This window comes from Leptonychotes weddellii, chromosome 3 (assembly GCF_054177405.1).
Source record: "Leptonychotes weddellii isolate Sample4059 chromosome 3, ASM5417740v2, whole genome shotgun sequence".
Classification (NCBI taxonomy): Eukaryota; Metazoa; Chordata; class Mammalia; order Carnivora; family Phocidae; genus Leptonychotes; species Leptonychotes weddellii.
This window is the reverse complement of record NC_138371.1, coordinates 63,942,919-63,969,611: the sequence shown is the minus strand read 5'-3', so window position 1 is coordinate 63,969,611 and position 26,693 is coordinate 63,942,919. Positions and strand designations below refer to the sequence as shown.

Below are 26,693 nucleotides of genomic sequence, written 5' to 3'. Positions count from 1 at the left end.
TGACCTGAGCCAAAGGCAGACACTTAACCTACTGAGCCACCCTGATGCCCCTATCTGATAATGTTTTAAGTAAGGTTAATCATTTCATGATAAGCTCTTGAGTCCTCTGTTTTCTGATAGGTGTAAAAGCTTGCTTTAGATCTATAGGTGTTATGTATGGCTTTTATTTCTAAGAATTGTCTTTCATATTATAGTGTAACCACTTTAATTTTATTAACCCTTTTGCTAAATCCTGCAAAATGCAAGTCCCTCCTCTCCAATATAATTCATTTAGTACTGTGAAATGTGCCTACTGTTTTGAAATTCACCAAGTGGCAAACTGTGTAGGAAGAAGAATCTGTGTTGTATGAAGTGTAGCCCTGCTAAGGAGGGTGGTGCTGATAGCAGCTAGCACTCATTGTTTACCTCCTATACACTAAGCATTATGTTAAATGTTGTTTATGTCCACTGTCTTCTTTAATTTTCTAAACAACTGTAAGGTATCCCCATTTTGCAGATGAGGAAACAGTCTCAGGGAGGTAACTGACCCAAGGACACACAGCTAATAAGTATCAGACACAGGATTTGAATCCTGGCACTTGTACCGCAGAGTCATAGCTCTTAACCCGCATATAAAATATGTATAACATAAAATTTACCATTTTAACCATTTTTAGAGGTACAGTTCAGTGGCTTTAAGTACACTCATGTTGTACAACCATCACCACCATCCATCTCTGGAACTTTTTCATTTCCCAGTTGCAGTACTTTTGAAAACATAGATCATAATTTTGTTGAGGAGATGATGGCTATCATCTCTGCTTGCAAAACATTTTTTTTTCTTTTAGATTTATAAACAGTTAAAGTCAGTCCAGTGATTTTTTTCACTTCTACATTATCTATTTCTTTTTGCTCATCTTTGTGGACAATTCAGCTTTTGTCCACATGTGAACTTCATCAACATCGTAGAAGATAAAAGAATATGTCACATATCTCTTCAGCAAAACAAGTTCTGGTTGTAAAATAGTGTGTAAAGAAGTCCTTCTTGTGGAATACCTAACTGGATGAGAACCTATTTGTTTTTTAGTCCTGGAAATATATTGTTTGCTCGTTGATCCACTTAGCAAATAATTTTTGTGGTGAAATTCAGGTAACAAAATTAACCATTTTAAAGTGAATATTTAGGGGCCCCTGGGTGACTTAGTTGGTTAAGCATCCGACTCTTGGTTTTGGCTCAAGTCCTGATCTCAGGGTCATGAAGTCAAACTGAGCGTCCGTGCTTTAAGTCGGCTTGAGATTGTCTCTCCCTCTCCTTTGCCCCTCTCCCGTGAGCGTGCATGTGCTTGCTCTCTGTCTCTCTCTTGCTCTCAAATAAATAAGTCTTGAAAAAAATAAAGGGAACAGTTCATTGCTGTTTAGTAGATTCACGGTGTTGTGCAACTACCACCTCTACCTAGTTCCAAAACATTTCCATCATTCTGAAGTAAAATCCCTTACCCATTAAGCAGTTTCTCCATATTACTCCTTCCCTGTAACCTCTGGCAGTCACTAATCTGTACTCTTTTTCTAAGGATTCAGGTATTTGGGTTACTTAATATGAATGTAATCATATGGTTTGTGACCTTTTGTGCATGTCTTCTTTTACATAGCATAATGCTCTGCGGTTCATCCACATTCTCACATGTATCAGTACTACATTCCTTTTTATAGCTGAATGATATTCCATATGTTCCATTGTATGTATATTCATACTAGAATTTGTTTATCCTTTCACCTTTTGGTGGGCATTTGGGCTTTTTCCATCTTTGGGCTGTTGTGAATAATGATGCTCTAAACATGCATGTACCTGTGTTTGTTTTGAATACCTATTTTTTTTTTTTTTTTAAGATTTTATTTATTTATTTGAAAGAGAGAGAATGAGAGACAGAGAGCAGGAGAGGGAGGAGGGTCAGAGGGAGAAGCAGACTCCCTGCTGAGCAGGGAGCCCGATGTGGGATTCGATCCCGGGACTCCAGGATCATGACCTGAGCCGAAGGCAGTCGCTTAACCAACTGAGCCACCCAGGCGCCCTGAATACCTATTTTTAATTCTTTCGGATATATAGCTAGGAATGGAATTGCTGGGTCATATGGTAATTCTTTGTTGAATTTTTTGAAGAGCTCCCAAACTGTTTCCAGCACTCCTTGGTTCTTAAGTTCGAGAAGATTAATCTAAGGTATTGTCATCTGAAGATGTATAGTCTGAAATTTTGTTTCTATCAGTGGTTCTGAACTGGGAGTGATTTTGCCCTTCCAGGGGACATTTGGTAATGTCTGGGGACACCTTTGATTATCACGACTGGGTAGGTGCTACAAGCATCTAATGAGTAAAGGCCAAGGATTCTGCCAAACATCCTGTAATGCACAAGACAGTCCTCTACAGCAAAAAATTTGGTTCTGAATGTCAACAGTGCCGAAGAAACCTGGCTTATACCGTCAATTTTATTGTAATCATTAGAGACTAGAGTGCTGTTACCGGTTTCTTTACATTCACCTTATGATTCTCTAATCATTAGGGAACTTTTTTCCTCTGTTCTTCTCTCTTTGACATTATGGATATAATATGAAAAATTCTGAATTTTCAACTGTGTTCAAATGAAAGCTAAAAAAAAGACTACAAAGATTGTGTCTCTGGTCTTTTCTTTTTGAAAGATGGTGAAATGCTTTGGGCAGCACAATAAAAACTGAAGGATGAAGCAATAGCGATAATGTATTTCACTATTGCATCATTTTGAATAATTACTCTTTTCATTTTCTTGTTACTTTGGCATAGTTGGGAATAACTGACTAAAAAATGATGAACTAATTCCTATGATAATGAAATAGCAAACTTTCAAATATAGGCAATAACATGACTAAGATTCCATAATATATCATGGATTTGTAATAATGTGCAATGGAACTATATGGTAATTACACAATAGAATGTTCTCTTTAAAAATATGAGTAAATTTTCTCTTTGTTCTTTGAAACACCTCTAGAAAGACTAAAAGTCATGAAATGTCAATTCTTACATATAATTAGAACTGCTCAAAAAAGAAACTTAAAAACAGAATTTGTGTATGGGGTAATCCTCTGCTCTATAGCTCCCTAGGATGCTATTTCTTTCCATATTCTTCTGGAAATGGTGATTAAAATCAGTTTTTATTTCTGTTTTGTTTTTAGGAATTTTGTTTCATTTAAAGTTTGTGGCATAGTTTCCTCCATAGTTCTCAAAGTAATTGTATCTTATTTTATTTACTTTTTTTTAGGAGAGAGAGAAAAAAATACTTAGGAAAAGTTATACCTGCCAGTATTAGCAAGAGCTTGAGTTAAGAAGAAATTTGTCAAACTCAACGAATTGAAGCTTAACACCTCAAGAGTTGTAGTTACTGACCAGGTGAGAATTAAGAATGTATATAACTTTCACCTATTCTTTCAGGATATGATATAAAGATGTTATGAAAATGTATCATTTTTTAAACACACATCAAATTATAAATATGTGATAGATATCTAGATTTAAGAGCTCATGAAAGTCATTTAGATAACTAACACTTTTGTTCTCATTTGCTTTCTATAAACTTTTTTTAAAAAATAGTGTGATATAGAACGTTTATTGATATATTTCATTTCCAAATGTTAGTATTTTTATTAAACCTCATTATGTTATCTAAAATGTTTTAGTTTGTTAAATATTTTTTCCTGTTTGCTGAGACATCTAATTTTACTAAAAACACAAATTTGACCTGCCAGATTTTCTTTCCCTCTGCTCCCCACATTGCTCATGTATATTCACAGCATCTGGAGTCTGTGTAAAGTCATAAGAAACAACACTGGGGGAATAGATAAACTGAACACAGCTGGGAATCGACTTCGGCCTGGAATATATATAATGTCTAAAGTATACTGTATGTTGTTAGTTTTTTTCTATTTGTTCTTTAAGTTTATAAGCTTGAAATGGTCCAAAAGAATTTTTTTTCCTTTGGTAATACATTCTAGAGAAATGTCTTTAATATTTTAAACTAGTCAGGTTTTGCCCCTCTGTTTATAAGCCTTTAAAAAAATGCCATGTATTGAATGGTATATTTGAGTTGAGGAATTTTAATGAGAATTTAATGGAGATTTTGTTTGTAAATGCTACTGTTAGAATGTGTTAAGGTCATAAAGCAGAAACTTTGTCTGGACTAACAAGTTTTCTTAATGTGTCTTTCTTTTTTTAAAATGAATTTATCCATTGTGAATCTCACAGACTTGTTGATATAAAGTTATTTATAAATTGTTGTTTATATAAAATTCAAAAACAGCAGAACTAATCTATGCCATTAGAAGTTGAAATTCTATCTTTGCATGGTGGAAGGGACCAGAAAGGGGGCATGAGAGGTGTTCGTAGGTGCCCATAATGTTGTTTTTTATCTAGGTGGTGGTTGTGGGAGTGTTTTCACTTTGTGAAGATTCCATGGCTTTGTCATTTGTGCATTTTTCCTTACGTGGACTTGGATAAAGTTTGCAATATTAGCATTGTTAAATACAGAAATAAATTGTTAGCAGGATCCAACAAACGTGATTAGGCTGTAGTGTAATGATCATGAGTACATTATTAATTTTTAGTTTGTATAGCAGTCCTAACTAGTAAAAGAATATGAACAAATGACTAATTCATTAGCATTTAATTTAGAATATAAATTGTAGTAATACCATTTTCTAAAGCATACATTAGAAAAGGAATTTTAAGGCACAGTAGCAATTTTCAAGTAGACGAAATGCTTCATTGTCACTCTTAAAGTATTTAGTTGTACTGCTATTAACTTTTTAGAATTTGGTTACACTTTTTTGTGTAGTTGAGGTCATATCGATACCCTTGTTATTTCTTTCCTTTGATTTCTTCTGACTTTTTCAAGCTTATAAGAATGTCTTCTATAGTTATTCTAGACATAAAAAACAAATTAGATTGATACTTTAATCTTCTTTGTATTGATTAACTCTAAAATTATCATTAGGAAGAATAGCTGAATTTCCTTAGTGAAAAAGGTATATATGTTCACAACATCTGAAATAAGGCAAAATACCTGTGTAGGTTCTAGAACACTATCTTAATGCATTTAATGTTTACTTTATAATATTTCTTTTAGTATAATGAGTTCATTTTAAAAAAGCCTTTGATGCTAATTCAGAGATCCATAATCTGCTCACAATGTCTTTCACATGTAGTTTTGATGATAACTGACAAGCTGTAAGTTAATTAGCACAGAACTTACTAATGAGGATGTTAAAATTTAATTTAAAAGTGAGGATTTTTATTTGTACACTCTGAACAAATTGAAGGAAATTCAGTCATACATATGATAAGCATTTCAGGCACTTTTTCCTCATTCAGGTACTTTATTAGATAACAATGAGAAAATATAATTAACTTAATGATAGCAAAGTTTTGAAAGTATGCTAAGATTGCTTGTCTTTAAAACCGGGGATAACCCAAAACCAAAGCAGTAAAGTAAGGTCTGTTAATTAGCATGGAAGACAGCTTCTTGAATTAATATGTGGTGTTAATTAACAGGAAGTCTGATGTTGTGTTGTAATTACCACCAATATTTTTGACATACTGAGTGACTGAAGGTGAATTATATAGATAGCAATTGAGTAAACACGTTTGTGCTTAGGAACGTTTTCCTTTGTTTCTGTTTTCTAGAAATATGGACAGACTTCTTAGACTTGGAGGAGGTATGCCTGGACTGGGCCAGGTTAGTATATAGACTTTCAGTATTTCTTTGTTTGTAAACTACACATCTTTCTCTAGTTATCCAAAGAGAAAGAAATCACTCCCAAGGAAATCATCTCACAGATAACCTTATGGTAAGAAGCTTACCTTATTGCTGGTTGTTGTATTGCAACACTAAATAACATGTGGGGAACATTTTCTATTATCTTAATTTAATTTTCTCCTAGGAATAAGAATTTTCTGTATTTTTTTTATTTAAAATTTGGGGATATGTAAGATTCTCAAACTTGCCTTTTAATTAAAAAAAAAAGGAGTCAAAATATCTTATTTCTGGGTTTACAACATAGACTTTAGAAGTAACACATGAAAAAGTAAACATGGCATATTCTTGGCAAGATCCAGAAAACTGACCCATAGAATGTTTGTATGTACAGTTTTAATACTGGTAAATTCCTTCTAGTAGTTATGATACATGGCTGAAATAATATGTAATACCTCTTTTTTTCTCTAAATTTGGTATGTATGGTGTCTTTTTATATTCTTATTAAAATTAAATTTGTTTTTCAGTTTTAATATTATCATCTATCTTGTTTCTTGCTATTGGGCAAATGGCCTCTAGATAGATTTTTTTGATCTTAGAATATTCTGCTTTAGGTGAAGCAGAAATTTTTGCCTTTTTTGAGTTCTACACTGATTATCTTTCCAGTCCTCCATTCACAAAAGTGATAACTGTGTTGTTCCTTTCCTGAGACTTTTATGTAACATAGTGTTTTATGACTAAATTTTGGGAATATTTTTATAACCTACTTTTATAACCTTTTTAGCTACCAGCTTTCCCTCATTTTCATATCACGGTCAATCAGTTTGTCTTCCTTCATTTAAAGTGGTCTGTATTTTGGGAAAGAAACAGTTTTGTTGGGGATTTCGTGGTATTTTAGGAAGTGGAGGCACTTCCGTAAGAATTCCTTAAGTAGGTCTGTCTCATGGCTTCTACTAATAAACCTTTTCCTTTTAGAAAGTTGGAATCATTTCGTGATTCTGTGTTGCATCCTTTATAGACTTCAATTATTTTTCCGTTTTTTTTTTTCAGTTATTTTTACTTTTGTTAGTGTTGACTATTTCAGCACTAACTCCTGTTCTTTACTATCAGCCTACTTTTTTATGATTCTTCATTTTTGTAAGATCTCTGTAATCCATTCTCTTAAGAGGCCTAAGCCTTGGGGCGCCTGGGTGGCTCAGTTGGTTAAGTGTCCAGCTTTTAATTTTGGGTGAGGTCATGATCTCAGGGTCTTGAGATTGAGCTGTGCATCGGGCTCTGAGTGGAGTGCGGAGTCTGCTTGAGATTCTCTCTGCCTCTGCCCCTACCCCACATGTGCACGTGCTCTCTCTTTCTCCCTATAAATAAAGTCTTAAAAAAAAAAAGAGGCCTAAGCCTCTCGAAACTTGACCCTTCCAAAGCTGTTTCCATGCTTTTGTAAGCATTCTAGATACCTTCTAGAATTCCCTCATTTATTCTGAAATTAGCAATAACAATGTTAAAGCATATCAGAGTGTCACAAGTGAGCTGAGGTGATAACATAGGTACTGCAAATTTACCTGCATAATATAGGCCATGATACTGCCTTAGTAGAATTCTTTTTTTTTAATTTTTTTTTTTAAGGTTTTAGTTATTTATTTGGCCGAGAGAGATATAGCTAGAGAGGGAACGCAAGCAGGGGGAGTGGGAGAGGGAGAAGCAGGCTGCCCGCCGAGCAGGGAGCCCGATGCGGGGCTCGATCCCAGGACCCAAGGATCATGACCTGAGCCGGAGGCAGATGCTTAGCGACTGAGCCACCCAGGCGCCCCTGCCTTAGTAGAATTCTTAAAGGAAGTTACAGCAAATTTAAATGCCCAAGTACCTTTTCTTAAGCATTAGATGCAATAAATTTATATATCCATGTTAGAAATCCATGCTGGGAAATTGCTGGATGTGAAATATAGTTTTACTGAGCACAAATTGAGCTACATCATATCTCAGTGACCACTGCAAACCTTTGTAGTAAGTGAAAAACTTAAGTTTGGTTCAGTAACCTCTCCTTGGCTCCTGATAATTTAATCACCTCATGTGCCCTCTATTCTTATTTGAACTTAAAAATATGTTATTTGAGAATCTATTATTTCAAGTATGTGTTTCATCTTCCCGATTAGATGACAAACTCTCAATGGGATAATTTGTGGGGTGCTTATTTCTGTGATATCTCCTTTATCAAATACTAGTGTTCAATGATTAATTTTTTTTTTAATTTTATTTTACTCTTGGGGTGACTGTGTGGCTCAGTTTGTTAGGCATCCAACTCTTGGTTTTGGCTCAGGTCATGGTCTCAGGGTCATGGGATCAAGCCCTGTGTCGGGCTCTGCGCTCAGTGCAGAGTCTGCTTGACCCTATCCCTCTGCTCCTCCCCCAACTCATGCTCGTGCTCTCTCTCTCGAAAAATAAATAAAAATCTTCAAAATTTTTTTTTATTTTACTTTTGTTCTAGATTTAAGATGTAATTTTGCAACAAATGTAAAGTATATTTTTTAATATACAGGAATAGAATGTTGTTTATTATTTATTTATTTATTTATTTTAAAGATTTTATTTATTTATTTGAGAGAGAGAGAATGAGAGACAGAGAGCATGAGAAGGAGGAAGGTCAGAGGGAGAAGCAGACTCCCCGCTGAGCAGGGAGCCCGATGCGGGACTCGATCCCGGGACTCCAGGATCATGACCTGAGCCGAAGGCAGTCGCTCAACCAACTGAGCCACCCAGGCGCCCTATTATTTATTTTTAATAAAGTAAAAAATATTTGGGTTAAAAGCTACTCTTTCCATTCAGTAATGCATAGCAGCCAGTAAAAGTGGAAAAGGAGACATAAGCAGTTTTATCCCTCCAAAAATAAATGGGTAATGTTACTATCTTACCATTTAATGGAAAAGTCAGAATTTCCTTATAGATGGGGCAGGATACTTGCTGGTAAGTTTGCAGATGGTCCTTTGAAAACATGAGAATACAGACAGAACAGGGTTCTTCATTCTAACAACTCTGAACTTTCTCTGAAACGAAGTGATTTTTCTCTTCTCCATGACTAATCTTTCCACTTATTCTCTGATCCCATATTCTCTTGAAACCTTGCTCATATGCACTGACCCCTTTCTCTGTGTACAAAAATGTTTGTCTGTATCCAAAAAACAACAAAACTTCACTTACCCTGCCACTAAGCCTTTCTTTTATTTATTTCTAGAATTCCTGAAATAATAGCTTATACTCACAGATTATATTATACTTCCTTACCTTCGACTCTTCTGAGGTTACATACTGGCTTCCTCTTCCATTACTTTCTTGGAATTGCTCAAATTGCCCAATCTATTGGCCTGCCTTTGGTTCCCTTTTCATTGGACTTTAATATATTTTTTAAAGATTTTATTTATTTGTCAGAGATAGAGAGCGAACACAAGCAGGGGAAGCAGCAGGCAGAGGGAAAAGCAGGCTCCCCTCTGGTCAAGGAGCCTGATGTGGGACTCGATCCCAGGGCCCTGGGATCATGACCTGAGCCAAAGGCAGATGCTTAACTGACTGAGCCACCCAGGCATCCCCAGTATAAATGTATTAGTAGTTTGAAGTAGAAACAAACAGATTTTTTTTTAAAAAGATTTATTTATTTATTTGAGAGAGAGAGCACACACACACACAGGGAGAGAGAGAAACAGACTCTCCACTGAGCAGGGAGCCTGATGTGGGGGCTCAATCCCAGGACCCTGGGATCATGACCTGAGCTGAAGGCAGATGCTTAACTGACTGAGTCACCCAGGCGCTCCACAAACAGATGTTTTATTAGAAGTATTAAAATTTGTTAACTGGTAGCTTTAAATTTCAGATGTATTTTTTTATTTGCTAAAGTGTTTATGAACTTGAAATTACTATAAGACATGAGATGATTTATTAAAAGCATTTACTGCTGTAATTTGGCTACTTGATTATAACTATCCCAATTTACGTCTTGGCAACTAAACTTTCCAAAATCTGTGAAGATAAAACCCAAGAGATAGGCATAGCCAAAGCACCGTCATAGTCTCCAGTCTCTAAAGGTTTTAGTTTAAGTCAAGGTAAGCTTTTAAGGTAAGCTTAAAAGTAAATGAATTCTCACGGCGCCTGGGTGGCTCAGTCTGTTAAGTGTACGACTCGGTTTCGGCTCAGGTCGTGATCTCATGGGTGGAGATCTCATGGGTCAAGAGATGGAGCCCCGCTTCCAGCTCCATGCTCAGTAAGGAGTCTGCTTGAGGATTCTCTCCCTCTGCTCCTCTCTGTGCACGTGCTCTTTCTCTCCAGTATGAATAAATCTTAAAAAAAAGAAGAAGAAAAGTAAATGAATTCTTAAATGAAATGTCAGTAGCATCTGTTGGCGTGTATTGTATTTGAATTTGTTAGGCTAGTATTTTGATTTTCTAAGAACATTGTTACTTAACCTAGGTATGTAACATTATACTCTGTATTGTTCCGATTTTAGTATATATGCTGCTGCAGAAGCAAGCAGAGTATGTTATGTCCTAGTATAAACACACCAATTATGTTTTAAGTGCCTGGCACATATTAACTACTTTGGATACTAGTGCTTATTATAAATAGTGTGATTTAAAAGTATAGTGGTTGTAGGGTTTCTTTTTCCATGATAAAGGTAAATAAGACTGAATCGAGGAGATGATTGAGCTAAATTTTGGAATATATGGCAAGACATATTTAAAGGGTTGGCGAATAGGTGATGTAAGGGAAAATCACAAGGAAAGAAGCTGGTGAATGAATTTGGAGTAGATTGTGAAAGGACTGAATGCCATTCCTAGTGATTTTTACTTTTTTTTTTCATAGGCATTATAGTTTCATGATTTTTTTTTTAGCAGAGTTATGAGATAATTCGATCTGTGTGCCTTTTTTTTAAAAAAAGATTTTATTTATTTATATGAGTGAGGGAGAGAGAGTGCATGCGTGTGCAGGGGGAGTCGCAGAGGGGGAGGGAGAGAGGATCTTGAGCAGTTTCTGTACTGAGCACACAGAGCCCAACGTAGGCTTGATCTCACAATCCTGAGATCATGACCTGAGCTGAAACCAAGATACCCTAACTGACTGAGCCACCCAGGTGCCTTGATGCAATCTGTGTTTTTGTAAAGTAATTCTAGTGGTAATTTGCAGAATAGATAGAAGGGAAGAGATTGAAGGCAGAGTCATCAGTTATATGAAATAACTTCTGATTTATAACCTTTTGGGCACGTAGCAGGCTTTTATTTCTCTATCATTTTTTAAGTTAGCTTGACCATGATTTTACTTTGACAAGTGGAATGTGAATTGGAAATTAATAGGTCACTTTTATGTGGAAGCTTCAAAAATCAGTATGATTTGCCTGCCCTGGTAATCAAGAAAGCATGGAGATGGAATCTTTGTTAGCTGGGTTCCTGAGAGCGAATGACATACCTGCAAGTCACAGATTCTGTGATTTTTGTGTGAAATGTCTAATTGTTTTGGTCTCTGGTTTTTGTTTTCAGGAACATGATGTAGACCAAACTAAGCACATATGCAGACCTGTGCTGCCTGCGTTATCAGTTTGTATCTTTCTGATATAGACGTCAGTGATTTCCAGATGCAAAAAAAGGGGGAAATACTATAGATGAATGAATAGAGGAGGCTTTCTGAAAGTGGTGAGATGTAAGCTATATTTTGAGGGAGTATTTCAGGTGGCTTGATTAAAAAAAAAACAAACAAAAAAACTTCCTGAATTGGATGTGTTCTGTTTTATTTGTTATAACTCCCAAATCCCTACAGTATGTGGATTTTGTATACATAACTAATAGTCATTTTTCTGTTTCCCTGGGTCTTTGAGTAGAAATGTTTTTTTCAGTTATTTGTCTTTTGGGTTTTGGTCTGATGTTTTATAGAAAGGATTTACTTAACATAGGAATGGAAAAAAAATGCCTGGAATAAATGAGGAAATACCATTTTCATAGATGAGGAGTCTTACTTAGTATCCCATGTGAGTTCTCCAATTTAATCATAAATTCAGTGGAGTTCCAGTAAAAATATCAACTGGAATTTTCATAGAATTAGAAAATTGATTCTAAAATTCATATATGAAAAAATAATCCAAGAATAGCAAAGAAATTCTTAGAAAGGAAAAAGAAACTTGCTCTACCAAATATCAAAATAAATTTTAATGTTATATGATTCAAGTAGTATAACAGTGGTATATAGATAGGTCAGTGTAATCAAGTAGAAAGCCCAGAATAGACTCATGCATATATGGGAACTTGATTTGTGATAGAGATTGTATTAAAAATTAGTGAGGAAGGAGAGAGCTGAGCTGTTCATTAAATGGTGCTAGAACAAGTGGCTTTCTATATGGAGGGAAAACTGATACTAGATTCCTACCTTATTTTATATACAAAAATGTATAGCACATGGATTGAAGGCATGACTATGAAAATCAAACTTTATAATTTTGGAAGACACACCAATTAGGATAGCTATTCAAAAAAAAAAAAAAAACCAAACTAGAAAATCACAGTTGTTGGGGCACCTGGGTGGCTCAGATGGTTAGGCATCTGCCTTCAGCTCAGGTCATGATCCCAGGGTCCTGGGATCGAGCCCCATGTCGGGCTCCCTGCTCAGCGGGGAGTCTGCTTATCCCTCTCCCTCTGCCTCTCCCCCTGCTTGTGCTCTGTCTCTCTCTCTCAAATAAATAAACAAAATCTAAAAAAAAAGAAAATCACAGTTGTTGATTAGGATGTAGAGAAATTGGAGCCCTGTACATTGCTGGTAGGAATGTAAAATTATGTAACCTCTGTGGAAAACAGTATGGTGGTTCCTCAAAAAATTAGGCATAAAAGTACCATACAATGCAGTAATTCTATTTCTGTCATTGTATATTCCCCCAGAATTGAAAGCTGGGATTCAGATATTTGTACACCAGTGTTCATAGCAGCATTATTCACAGTAGCCAAAAGGTAGAAGCAGCTTGTGTAATAGCGATAGATGAATGGATAAACAAAATGTGATATGTACATGCTATGGAATATTATTCAACCTTAAAAAGGAAGGAAAAACCTGACATCTGATATAACATGGATGAACCTTGAAGACATGATAATAAGTGAAATGAGCCAGTCACAAAAGGACAAATATTGAATGATTCCGCTTACATGAAGTACTAGAGTAGTCAGATTCATGGAGACGCAAAGTAGAATGGTTGTTGCCAGAGGTTGGGGGAAGTAGTGAAGTGGGTTAGTGTTTAATGGTTACAGGGTTTCAATTTAGGAAGACAAAAAATTCTGGAAATGGATAGTCGTATTTGTTGCACAGCAAATGTGAATGTGTGAATGTACTTAATGCTACAGAACTGTATACTTAAAAATGGTTAAATGATAAATTTTATGTTTATATTTATATTTTACCACAATAAAAATTTCAATTACCGTATCTTTAAAATGAGATTAGTACCTACCTTAGATGTTTCTTAAAAGGATTAAATATGTCAGACACACAGAAGATAGCCCAAAAACATATTTTTTAAAAGATAATTTGTATGACCTCAAAATAGGAAAGCAAAACTCAAGATTGCTAATTTGACTGCTTCAGTACATTACTCTTGTCCCAACAAAGACAATAAAAACAAACTTAACAGATAAGCAATAGAAGGAGAGAAGATATTTGTAACATATTCATCTGCAGCACATTTAGCAGAACCACAAATCAGTAAGACAAAAAAAGACAGCCTCAGAGAAGAAAGAACATGAAATGGCAGTTCGTAGAACAACTGCCAGCAAGCGTAGGAAAAGATACTCAACTTCAGTGTATGTCAGAGAAATGAAAATTAAAACAAGTATTAGATTTTTTTTTAAACAAAAGTCTGTTGTATTAATAAGTGTTAATGAAGATTTTGAAAAGCAGAAATTTTCACGTAAGCTTTTTATGTAGGTGGGGTGTGGGTGTGGAGTCTGGGTGTGGGAATTGGTTAAGGATTGTATCTCAGTGCTTAGAACATTACCTGGCAAATAGAAGACCATAAATATATGTTGAATATATATGTTGAATGAACACACTGCATGTGGAATATAAATGGTTGAAGTCACTTTGGAAATCAATTTGACAGTATCTAGTAAAGTTGAAAATGCCCTAATTTCTGTGACTCAGCAATTCCATTTATTCACTTTAGAGAAATTCTTACACATGTGTATCAGGACACGTGTTTAAGGACATTTATTATGACATTGTTTACAGTATTGAAAAATTGCAGAATACTTAAATGTCTACTTGTGGCAAAAATGTGTTATGATGGAATATTATATTGCAGTTAAAATGAACCAGATTCTTAGACTTAAACATATGAAGAGAAAAATTGAGGTTGTAGAGAGAGATACAATATGAAAGCATTAATGTTAATTCTAAAAACATAACACTTTTTTTAAAGGGTACATAACTCTTGAGTAAACGTATTACAAGTTCTACAGCAGTACTGTCCAATAGAACTTTCTACAGTGACGGAAATACTCTGTATTGGCTCTAACACAGTAGCCGCTAGCCATATGTGGCTGGCTATTAAGCACTTGAAATGTGAGTAGAACAACTGAAGAATTGAATTTTAAATTTTATTTAATTTTAACTTCTTTTTTTTTTTTTTTTAAAGATTTTATTTATTTATTTGACAGAGAGAGAACACAGCAGGGGGAGTGGGAGAGGGAGAAGCAGGTTTCCCGCTGAGCAGGGAGCCCGATGCGGGGCTCGATCCCAGGACCCTGGGACCATGACCCGAGCCGAAGGCAGACGCTTAACAACTGAGCCACCCAGGGGCCCCTAATTTTAACTTCTATTAATTTAAATTTAATGGCCACATGTAGCTGTTGAGTCCATGGATTGTGCCTACCTCATGTGACTGAAGAACTGAATTTTTAATTTTATTTAAGTGTATTGTTATATGTAGCTAGTGACTACCATAGGCCTAGATAAACCCACACAAATTCATGAGATGGGAGGGAGGCAAAAGGAACTTTTACTTCATATATAATGTTTTCTCTTTTTAATAAACAAATGAACAAACAAAAAAACTAAGTAAAAGAACAAATAGTGAGTACCATTAAATGACATTAAGTAACATTTTCCTTTAGTACTTTTTTAAAAAGTCACCAAGTGAAACAAAGTCAGAAATGCATTTTAATTTATTTTTCAGTACTTTTTTTCATGCTTTACTTAGGTATTTCATATAACTCTAAAGAGGTTGCCAGAGGCTAAACTATTTAGGGCTTTATAGAAGATTCTCTTCCAAGTGAGTTGGGAAATCATTAGAGATTTTTGAGCAAAGGAGTTACACTTACCAAACATTTTTAAAGAACTTGGGTACTCTAGAGATGAGATGTAAGATGGAAAGAATAGAAGCAGAGACAAGAAGCTACTACAATACTGTTTTAAGATAAGTTATAGATTATAATGTTTTATTTTTATTGTATATTTATCTGCCAGAGAGATTCTGGTGTAGCTTGAGCCAACACAGGTTAATGTGTACAATTAATCTTTATACCTGTCATATTTGAAATATGACCTTTATTTACTAAAAGGTGCAGTAGCATGAAAATGAGCAGGCATTTACAAAAGCCTTTTTATGATTATGTTCCTTGAGTGCTTTAGTCTGTATTGACAATTTTTATATAGTGATGGATGCTCCTGGTTACCTTTTTTTCTCTTTGATTCTTTGAGTATCTATCCTTATGTGATCCTCTGAACATTTACAAAGAGCCTTTCTAAACATTGGTAGATTAATTTGGCCATTTTTCTGCCTATTAAGAGTAGGGAAGGGTCAAGAAATTGTAATTGTTTTATTTCTTTGCTTAACTACAAATAAATAGTGATTTTGCTTTAGAAACAAAGGAAAAATACAAGATGCCTTTAGTTTTTTTTCATTTGCTGCACTTGTCATGTAATAATTTTATTATTTTTAAAGTATAGTTCCTAATTATTCTATTCATGTACTTGAGCTGATGTTTCTACTGTAGAAAATTAAGAAAGGTCAGGTCAATAGCAAGCTAATTAGAGCACACTCTTTCTAGTCATCATTGTAATGTAATTCTTCTGAATAGATATTAAACCCCATGAAAAATGTGGTGCTCTGGAGAGGTCTCAGATCTACTCTTGAGAGTGTTCAAGTGAAAGGAAAACAAATTCCTGGGGGGTGCATTATAGTTACTCTCTGTCATTTTGTTTGAACATTCTAGTGAGTGGTCTTTCAGTGGGAAAGATCTTTGACACTTGGTGAATGTTAAATTTCTATTTTGATATGAAATTACCATAAATGATTTTGTTTGAATTCTTTAGAATATAAAGGGAGCAGTTATTTTCAGTTACAGTGAGATTATCTTCCAAAATTAATCACATTCTGATGAAATAGAAAATCAAAATTATGAGAAAAATGAAACATTAAGATTTTAAATTTGAAGTCAAGTATATGATGGATCTATGACATTTGATACCATTTTTGGTAGAAAAGATACATGGGATGAGAAATAAGATACCTCTGTCTAATATAGGAAACTGAGGTATTGCAATATAATCTCAATATGCCAAATGTATGGGATGTTATAATCCTGAAAATCCAGTCTCTGTCTTTTTCTTCTCTACCTTCTATATTGTTTTACGTATTTGATTTACTGGCTACATTGCTCATTTGGTACATTGATCTTTGTGTTTCCTATCTTACACTTTTGTAATGTAACTTGTAATTTTTCAGATCATATTATCATTTGGACAGTACTAGATCTCATACTCATCTAAAATCGTGGAGACATGGTCAGTGTTCTCTCCCACAACACACAGTGGTTCTTTGTGGGATGTTATCTGGGTTGAGTGCCCCAGAAGCATGCCACCAGAGCAGGGCAGTGGTCTCCACTGAGCAGCCTCCCAGTGCTGCTTTTCATATTGTTGCTGGTGATTTCACAGGCTCTAACTGCCAGGACACTGAGTGCCTGTTCGGAGCACCATGGGAGGGCTTAGGGACAATAAAGAATAAATTAATGATTATGGTAGTTATACTTTTCTCTTACTCCTATGTATATTTTCCCTCTTTTTACCCGTGTACATTCTTACCTGCCTGTGGTAGCTCTCTGTTGATAAGTTCTTTATTCCCTTAGTGTTCTAAACACCAGAGCCTAAGTAATCAAAAGCAAAATGCTTATCAGAAGTAGATGAAACAACAAAACCTGGTTTTGGAAAAGCACCCCTTTCTGTTTTATATAAAAGGTGTTCTTCTACTAAATGGAAATGGCTTATTTTATTACATAATAGCCATATCACTAAAGGGAGATAATTTTGATTTTACTTTAGTTTGCATCTGGTTCCACAGTTTCTGGCTACTATTTCCTTCCCATTCCCTCCCCCCCCCCCAATTTCTATTTTATAGGCTAAATGAGATCTTTGCATATTTTATAGTTCAGTCTTTCAACAAGATTCTTCCTTAGGGGTTTCCATGAGGGCTGTGAACATTGTAGCAGTATTGTAGCGATATTGTAGCAATATAACGAGGTATTCTGAATAGGGAATGTAATTGTCAATGGGATCCAGGGCTAATGTCTGGATCCCTAAAGAGAACCCACATATTTTGACAGTTGTGTCAGGATTCCCCTAGAATTTATAGAAGGTGGGTGGGGGAGAGGATGAGAGCCAAATGGACTGATGCTGAGTGCCTCCCATGTTTTGAGGTGTATATGAATTTAATCTCATTTAATCCTCACAACAATCCTATGTGAGTAGGGATAATTATTCCTGTATTATAGGCTTGAGTCACAGAACTAAGAAGTGAAGCTAAAGTTGGAACACAAGTTTTTCTGATGCCAAGGGCTGTTCTACATCAATATTTTCTCAGGTAGATAATCTTATAGTGTTGTCCCTGGCTATTTGCCTCATAAATTAAAAAACCTTAAATAATCTACAATTTTTATTGCAAAATGTAGGTGAAGAGTAAGAAGCTTGCTTTTTATTTATTTTTAATATTTATTTTTGAGAGAGAGAGAGAGAGAGAATGCATCCGTGTGCCCTTGGATGCAGTGGTGGGGATGGGCAGAGGGAGAGTGAGACAGAGAGAGAATCTCAAGCAGACTCCCTGCTGAGCGCAGAGCCCATGTGGGACTCCATCCCACCACCCTGAGATCATGACCTGAGCTGAAATCAAGAGTTGGACGCTTAACTGACTGGGCCATCCAAGCACCCGAGGTGCTTGCTTTTTAAATTTTTTTTTTTTTTTTAAAGATTTTATTTATTTATTTGACAGAGAGAGAGATAGTGAGAGCAGGAACACAAGCAGGGGGAGAGGGAGAAGCAGGCTTCCCGCGGAGCAGGGAGCCCGATGCGGGGCTTGATCCCAGGACCCTGGGATCATGACCTGAGCCGAAGGCAGACGCTCAACGACTGAGCCACCCAGGCGCCCCGCTTTTTAAATTTTTAAGAAACAAAAATATTTGAGAGGGTTTTCCTTGTTGTGATATGTCATTCTTGTTTCATGTTTTGTTTTTGTTTTTTTTTTAAAGATTTTATTTATTTGACAGAGAAACACAGAGAGGGAACACAAGCAGGGGAGTGGGAGAGGGAGAAGCAGGCCTCCCGCGGAGCAGGGAGCCCGATGTGGGGCTCGATCCCAGGACCCTGGGATCATGACCTGAGCCAAAGGCAGACGCTTAACAACTGAGCCACCCAGGCGCCCCTTGTTTCATGTTTTTTTTCTTTTTTTTTTTTTAAAGATTTTATTTATTTATTTGAGAGAGAGAGAATGAGAGAGAGCACATGAGAGGGGGGAGGGTCAGAGGGAGAAGCAGACTCCCTGCCAAGTAGGGAGCCCGATGCGGGACTCCATCCAGGGACTCCAGGATCATGACCTGAGCCGAAGGCAGTCGCTTAACCAACTGAGCCACCCAGGCGCCCCCCCTTGTTTCATGTTTTAAGAATATTTAAGGAATGAGTGAATATTTCATTTTATTCTCTATGATAACATATAATATATACCTTGATATATTGATAAAAGTAGAGGATACAAATAGTACAACTTTTTAAAGAAGGTTTATGTACCTTACTCCTTTTAGTTTATAAAACATTTTCCTTCCTATTCAGAAATTGATTAGTACTCTAAAGTAATTGTCAAAATAAGTTGTTTCATTTAAAAAATTATTTTTGGAAAGAGGCTTCTCTCATTAAGCTAATTTGAATGACCGGTCTTGTTGTACCTTGACTTGTAATAATGAAAGAAGAGGTACAGAGAGCTGTTTTATTTGAATAATAGACTTGCCAATTAGCCATCAAGTGCTTCCATCTGTGAAATTGTTGATCAGATGGGTTAGCTGGGATGTTTCCAGACTAGGGCATCATAAATGGCACTTGAAAACTGTCACTTTGATGATGAGGTTTCAAGTATTACACGGCTTGGTGCTGTGGAACCTTTTTTCCTTTTGCAGTACCATGTTTTTTTAGAACATACTGATCCCACTTACGAATTCTGGGGCATCAGGAGAACTTGGAAGACCTGCCACTGATGTAAAGTTCTGCTTAATCTGCTGCTCTGGCCCATGCTGAGATTGGTTTTAAACCAGAGTATTAGCAGCTTCTTTAATGGCCTGCACAGTAACGTTGGTTGGTGATCTGACTAGCACAGACAGGCAGTGCTCATTGCCCATGGGCTATGGAGCTGGCACACACTGGCAAGTTTCTTTGCACTTTCCCATTAATATAAACTCATTTTCAAATGTCTCCCTCCCTTAAATAAATGTATGGTAGTCTAAGGCCACATAGATTTCTACATGTAGCAATTGTATGAAATGAATTTGACATCTGCCCTACAATTTTTTTAGGATTTAAATTACTTATTGGTAATTCTTGCATTTTAAAATTTGTTTAGTAATTTGGAGATATACATTTCTGGAAAGAATTGTCATACGTTTTTCCTCACTATGCCACATCTTCTTTGCTTGGTCTTGCAGGATATTTTCTTTAGTAAGTTGATGTCTTTGAATGCTTGTGGTTATGATTAGATTATGGAGTCCCTCTCTGGTCCCCAGTTTGTGTGGGGATAAATTCATGCCACCAGCGTGGCTTGCTTTCTGCCTTGGCATGGATATCTAATTCAAACTCACTGAGGAAGGTAGTATATATTGGGCAACAATCAAAAGGCCACATTCTGGAACTAGACTAGATCTGAATGGTGACAGAGATCTGTGGAAGAGGAAAAGAGAATGACAGTACAGTGTCAATGTGCAAGAAAGTGGATGTTTGGGATCTTGTTCCTATTCGTTTTTCTTCCAGGGTATATTTTCATACATTAGCATCATCCGCAGGCCCTTCAACCTCCCTGAGCTGTCTCCCAATGAGAAAAAAAGTATCAATTCAAATGTTTTGTTGTTTGTTATTTTGGATTACCTGATGACTGCCTTTTTTATTCTCAGGTTTGGCTGTTATTCTCTCTCGCCTCTCCTAGGCAAAAATGCCCAGTAGTTAGTAAATAACATTGATTAAGCAACAGTTTTCCATCTCACAGGTGAAGAGATTGACGCATACAGTAATTAAGTAACTTACGACCTTTGAAGGAAAAAATATGATTTCGGAGTAGAACTGAAAGACTTGCTTTCAGGTGCTCCTCTGTAGAGCATTAAAGAGCAGTATGAGAAAGGGAGAAGAGAAATAGATGTGACAGTGTCACCTGTACCTTCCTTCCCAAAAGAATAGAATTTTCCCCTGGGCTTTTTGACCACAGCCTCTCTTTAATGCTCTGTAATACTTTTTCTTCTGATTTTTTTTTTTTCCTGTCCCTGTTTCTTTAATTTCTCTGAAATAGCAACTCTGTAGTTTTTTGGTTGGTATCCCAAATAGTATTATGAATAGACAAATGCTTAATGAAGTTAAGGTAGTGGTCAGGAGTATTTCTAGGAAATCTTGGAGAGAGATTTTCTATCCCTTAATCTCTATCGGTTATGCCTCAGAACTTTGAGCCTTTTATGCTTCTAATTAGCATAAATCAAGGAGTTTGAGAACGAAACAAGGTATTTTTAAATAGGCAGTTACTTTAAAATAGGTATGACACGTTAACAGAGTTCAGAAGTTAGAACTGTGTATATATGTTGAGTATGTGTCCTTGACATTTCTGTCTCCTTCCCTAGAAACGAACACTGTTACAAGTTTATGTCCTTCCAAAGATTCTGTATTGCTGCTGTCCAGTAGAACTTTCTGTGAACAAAGAAATGTGTTATACTCAGCTGCCCAGTATGGTAGCCACTAGCCACATGTGGCTGTTGAGCCCTTGAAATATGGTGGTATGACTGAAGAACTAAATTTTTAATTTAATTTAAATAAGGTTACATAGCTGCATGTAGCCAATGGCTACCATATGGGACAGTGGAATGTACATGCTTAATAGAATATCCTGGATACTGTCCCATCCCATATTCAGTACATAAAAAGCTACCTCATTTTTCTTTAAGTGATTGTTTGCTATTCCCTTTTATGAATGAATCATGACTTACTTAACCAGTCTTCTATTGATACACACTTAGGTCATTTCCTGTGTTAATGTTTTCAAAAAGATATTTACTATAACATTGGCAGCTTTAAATTTAGGCTTCACCACTTACCTTGATCACTGTGGGCACATTGGTTAACTTCTTTGAGCCTCAGCTTCCTCATTTATACTATAGGCACGATAGTACTCACTTTGCAGGATTATGTGATTATTAGAAGTAATGTTAGGTAACAGACCTCCAAAATGGTGCTAGGAGCTCATATTAGGAGTGGTAGATAATGATAGCCTTTGTGTTAACTTATTATTTTAACAACGAGACCGTAACAAGCCCAGAGGTCTATTTAATGTTGAATTATGGCAGAACATTCAAAAGGCTTTGCTTAGCTCAATTTAGGTTTGTAAGTACAGATAGTTTCCACCTTTTATTCACTTGACTTCTCTGAATTGTACATAGCCATCTGTAGATTACTTTTCATATGCTAATTTAGAACTTTTGTATATCAGCTGGCAAAATTGTACATGTCAAGCTCTTCCATAGTGCCTTCCTTGTCAGACAATGGTTAAATTTAAGCAGGGTCACTGACTTTTTTTTTTTTTTTTTTGGTAGTCGACATACAACATTATATTAATTTCAGATGTACAACATAGTGATTTAACATTTCTTTGCATTAAGACATGATCTAGTTACCATCTGTCACCAGAGTTGTTATACTGTTATTAACTATATTCACTGTGCTGTACATTGCATCCCCACAACTTACCTCTTTTATAACTGGAAGTTTGTACCTTTTAATCTCCTTCAACTATTTTGCCCATTCTCCCTCCACCCCTCTTTACTGGCAACCGCCAGATTGTTCTCTAAGAGTCTGTTTCTGTTTTGTTTTATTCATTTGTTTTGTTTTTAGATTCCACATATAAGTGAGATTATGTGGTATTTGTCTTTCTCTGACTTATTTCACTTAGCATAGTACCCTCTAGGTCCATCCATGTTGTTGCAAATGGCAAGATACGATTCTTTTTTATGGTTGAGTAATATTCCATTGTATTTATGTCACATCTTTATCCATTCATCTGTGAGTGGATGCTTAGGTTGATTTCCATATTTTGGCTATTGTAAATAATGCTGCAGTGAACATAAGGATGCATATATCTTTTTTAATTAGTGTTTTTGTTTTCTTCGGATACATACCCAGAAATGGAATTGCTGGATCATAGGGTAATTGTATTTTTAATTTTTTGAGGAACTCCGTACTGGTTTTCATACTGGCTGTATCAGTTTACATTTCCCACCCACAATGCATAGGGTTCCTTTTCCTCCACATCCTTGCCAATATTTGTTATTTCTTGTCTTTTTCATAATAGCCATTCTGACAGGTGTGAGATGGTTTTGATTTACAATTCCCTGATGATTAGTGATATTGAGCATCTTTTCATGTGTCTCTTGGTCATCTGTATGTTTTCTTTGGAAAAATGTCTATTCATGACCTCTGCCTATTTTTTTAAAACATTTATTTATTTGAGAGAGAGAGTGTGCGAGCAGCGAGGAGGGGAAGAGGGAGGGAGGGAGAAGGAGAATAGACTCCATGCTGCGCAGGGAGCCCCATGTGGAGCTCAATCCCAGAACCCCAGGATCATGACCTAAGCCAAAGGCAGACACTTAACCGACTGAGCCACCCAGGTGCCCCTGCTCATTTTTTAATTAGATTGTTTTTTGATATTGAGTTGTGTGCATTCTTTATATATTTCCAATATTAACCCCTTATCATTTATATCATTTGTAAATATCTTCTCCCAATGAGTAGTTTGCCTTTTTGTTTTTGAAGGTTTCCTTTGCTGTGCAAAAGCTTTTTATTTTGATTTAGTCCCATTTTTTATTTTTGCTTTTGTTGCCCTTCCCTGAGGAGACATCCAAAAAACATACTGCTCATATTGATGTCCAAAAGCTTACTGCCTGTATTTTCTTCTAGGAGTTTTATGGTTTGTGATCTTTAATCTATTTTGAGTTTATTTTTGCTTATTGTATAAGTGGTCTTGTTTCATTCTTTTGCATGTAGTTGTCCAGTTTCCCCAATACCATTTATTGAAGAGACTGTCCTTTCTCCATTGTATATTCTTTACTTCTTTGTTGTAGATTAATTGATTGTATAACTGTGAGTTTATTTCTGGGCTCTTTGTTCTGTTCCATTGATCTCTGTGTCTGTTTTTGTTTCCAGTACCATACTCTTTTGACTACTATAGCTTTGTAGTATTGTTTGCATTTAGGTTGCATGATACTTACATCTTTTTCGTTCTTTCTCAAGATTGCTTTGGCTCTTCAGGGTTTTTGTGGTTCCCTACAAATTTCAGGATTATTTGTTCTAGTCCTATGAAAAATAACATTGGCATTTTGATAGGGATTGCATTGAATCTGTAGATTGCTTTGGATAATATGGACATTTTAACAGTAGTAATTCTTCCAGTCCATAAGCATGGAATATCTTTCCATTTGCATGTGTCATCTTCAGTTTCTTTCATCGGTGTCTTAGAGTTTTCAGAGAACTGGTCTTCCACTTCCTTGGTTAAATTTATTTCTAGGTATTTTATTCTTTTGGTGCAATTGTAAATGGGATTCTTAATTTCTCTTTCTGACAGATCATTAATGGTGTATAGAAATGGAACAGATTAATTTCATATCTTGCAGCTTTATTGAATTTATTTATTCTAATAGTTTATTTGATGGAGTCTTTAAGTTTTTATGTATTCAGTATCATGTTATCTGCAAATAGTGACAGCTTTACTTCTTTTCCAATTTGGATGCCTTTTATTTTTCTTGTCTGATTGCTGTGGCTAGGACTTATAATACTATGTTGAATAAGCAGGTCACTGTTGTTAATATAACATTGTTTGTATTTGAATATTTTATGGTAATTTGGAATATTGATGAAAAATAGGGATATAAAAAGGCTGTGATACTATTTAGAAGTGGCCGTAGGTCCTAAAATTATATGGATTATGGAAGCATATTATGAGTTTGGGTATAATTTTTTTTCTTTAGTATTTTCAATGACATTGCTTATTTGAAATAAAACCCTTAGAATTATATTGAAGAAGTAAACTTCTTTGAAACTTTATTTCTTGATCACAGGTGATTTTTATATTTTTAGTACACTGGAAACAATAAGCTCATTTTAAGTTTATCTTGACTTTATTTTTTATAAACATGAAGATCTATTATCAACACTGTGTATTGTCATATGAATGATTTACTTAGTCAAAGGTATTTAAAGAAAAATTAAATTAGTTTTTTAAAACCACTAACCAGAATTTTTACAAGTACACAGATTCAGAACCAGTTTCAGGCATGCTGTATGTCTCTATATTCTGTGAAGAAAATGTGCTGACTTTGTTTATTACTGTAGTTGTTTCTTTTTTTTTAAAGATTTTATTTATTTATTTGAGACAGAGAGAATGGGAGAGAGAGAGCACATGAGAGGGGGGAGGGTCAGAGGGAGAAGCAGGCTCCCTGCCGAGCAGGGAGCCCGATGTGGGACTCGATCCAGGGACTCCAGGATCATGACCTGAGCCGAAAGCAGTTGCTTAACCAACTGAGCCACCCAGGCGCCCTGTAGTTGTTTCTTAATCTGCATACCTAACAGGCATGCTTGTGAGTGAAATTCAGTTAAAGGAAAGACAAAGTGTTATCCTTTTTATATCTAAATTTAGTATTTATTTCTAAAGCATGTATGTATTATTGATGTTAGAATTACTGTTTTTTGACAGACATCAGTAACTTAAGTATAAAGTGTATTGTTAAAAGTAGTAGGGAGAGTAGTAGCAGCTGTGTGCCAGGTACCATACTAGATGCAGTATCTAATGTTCTAGCATTTAGTACTCACAGTAATTAGTACCATGGGTATGAGAAACCCCAATTCACAGGAGTCTGAGCTTTAAGCAGCAAGGCAATTATAGAACCTCATATTTATTCTTTCTGATTCCAGAATATCTATTCCTCTTACCAATATTTTAATTTGGGAGGGGGTTTTATCAGATTATTGATAAGCATTGTCATTTTTTTTATATACTGAATTTATAGGAATGACCCAGTGCAGATAGTCAATTTTTGTTCATGGTGATGGGCTCACGGCTCAGGGCTGCCTGTGCAGATGACTTTGAGCAGTAAGTCATAGTATTTTTCATTGTGTAAACAGGTAACATTTGTGATAATTGAAAAGATGCACTGTAACAGAAAGCAGATTGGACCTGAATATACCTCCTGACCTGTAGCTTGCACAGTTACTTAAATTATCTATATTTATTTGCCTATCTGTATGTTCAGTAGAAGTATGATTATACCTCTCTAACTACTTCATTGTTTTAAGGATCAATAAAAAATGATGAGAGGATTTAAAAATGTTTTATTAGATCATATAGCATTTACATATTTTAATCTGAAAGATTAAAACTTGATCTCCAAATGCATAACATTGTGGTGAGTTTTTGAGCCTTGATGAAGCATCCCTAAACTAGATTTGTCACCTTTGACCAGAATATTTCTCTAACAACTTTTGGAATTAATTATCTTTGGAACTACAAATTATGAGATATGAAGTTTGGAAATTGCAGTGTGTGTGTGTGTGTGTGTGTGTGTGTGTAAACACAGGTGCTATAATCCAGTCACATTGTAGGTGGAGTCAGGAGATTTTTTTTTTTTTTGAAAGCTAGGAAAGCTGCTCTTAAAATGTTTTAATTGGGCATTTCTGAATGAATGCTGTTTTTGACTCTGATACATGAATTTGCTGAGCTGCTACACCAAACCATATTATCTATCCTATTCATAAGCCTTTTTCTATTTTATGCATACAAAAGAATTTTATTTTGTAGTCACTGTACTTGAGAATTATCACAAGAGGCAGTACATGATCACAGAAGGCTTTAAGTAACTTTACAATATTCTTTGAGTTGTAAGAATTTAGAATAGGAATATTTATAAGCTTTTGCTTTTATTAGCTTTATTGAGATGTAATTGGCGTGCATTAAACTATACATATATAAAATACATAATTTGATAAGTTTTGACATGTATACACTTGCCGAGCTAGCACTACAAGCGTGATGGTGAACATCCATCACTCCCCAAATTTTATTTAGGCCCCTTGGTAGTCCCTCATTTTTTATTCTTCCCCATTCTCCAAGCAACCACTGATCTGTTATACATTAGTTTTCATTTTCTAGAATGTTAAATGAATGGGATCATACAATAGTTGTCTTTTTTCTCTGGCTTTTATACCATAAGTATTTTGAGATTCTTCTAAGTGTGTATCAATAGCTCATTCCCTTTTATTGCTCAGTAGTATTTCATTGGATCAATATACCACACTTCGTTTATCTATTTGCCTGTTTACAGCTATTTTGGTGTTTTCTAGTTTGGGGCTATTATAAGTAAAGCAGGGATTAACA

At 35.5% G+C, this 26,693-nt stretch overlaps 1 protein-coding gene and 1 long non-coding RNA gene across 3 annotated transcripts in view; both read left to right on the top strand.

Annotated features, from left to right (window-relative positions):
- PSMD14 (proteasome 26S subunit, non-ATPase 14) overlaps positions 1-26,693 on the top strand; it is a 104,406-nt gene that overhangs the window by 4,054 nt on the left and 73,659 nt on the right. Inside the window, exons 2-3 of one of the 2 annotated variants that reach the window (XM_006735939.3) lie at positions 3,269-3,396; positions 5,686-5,737. In XM_006735939.3, coding sequence (XP_006736002.1) covers positions 5,690-5,737 — 48 coding nt within the window. In that variant the 5' untranslated portion in view covers positions 3,269-3,396; positions 5,686-5,689. Of the gene's footprint in view, positions 1-3,268; positions 3,397-5,685; positions 5,738-5,790; positions 5,850-26,693 lie in introns of those variants that run through there. The other variant, XM_081814321.1, reaches the window with a different exon arrangement.
- On the top strand, positions 5,968-13,069 carry LOC145720539 (uncharacterized). The gene is made up of 2 exons (XR_014143580.1): positions 5,968-8,294; positions 8,507-13,069. It is a non-coding gene; the product is annotated as an uncharacterized LOC145720539 (long non-coding RNA).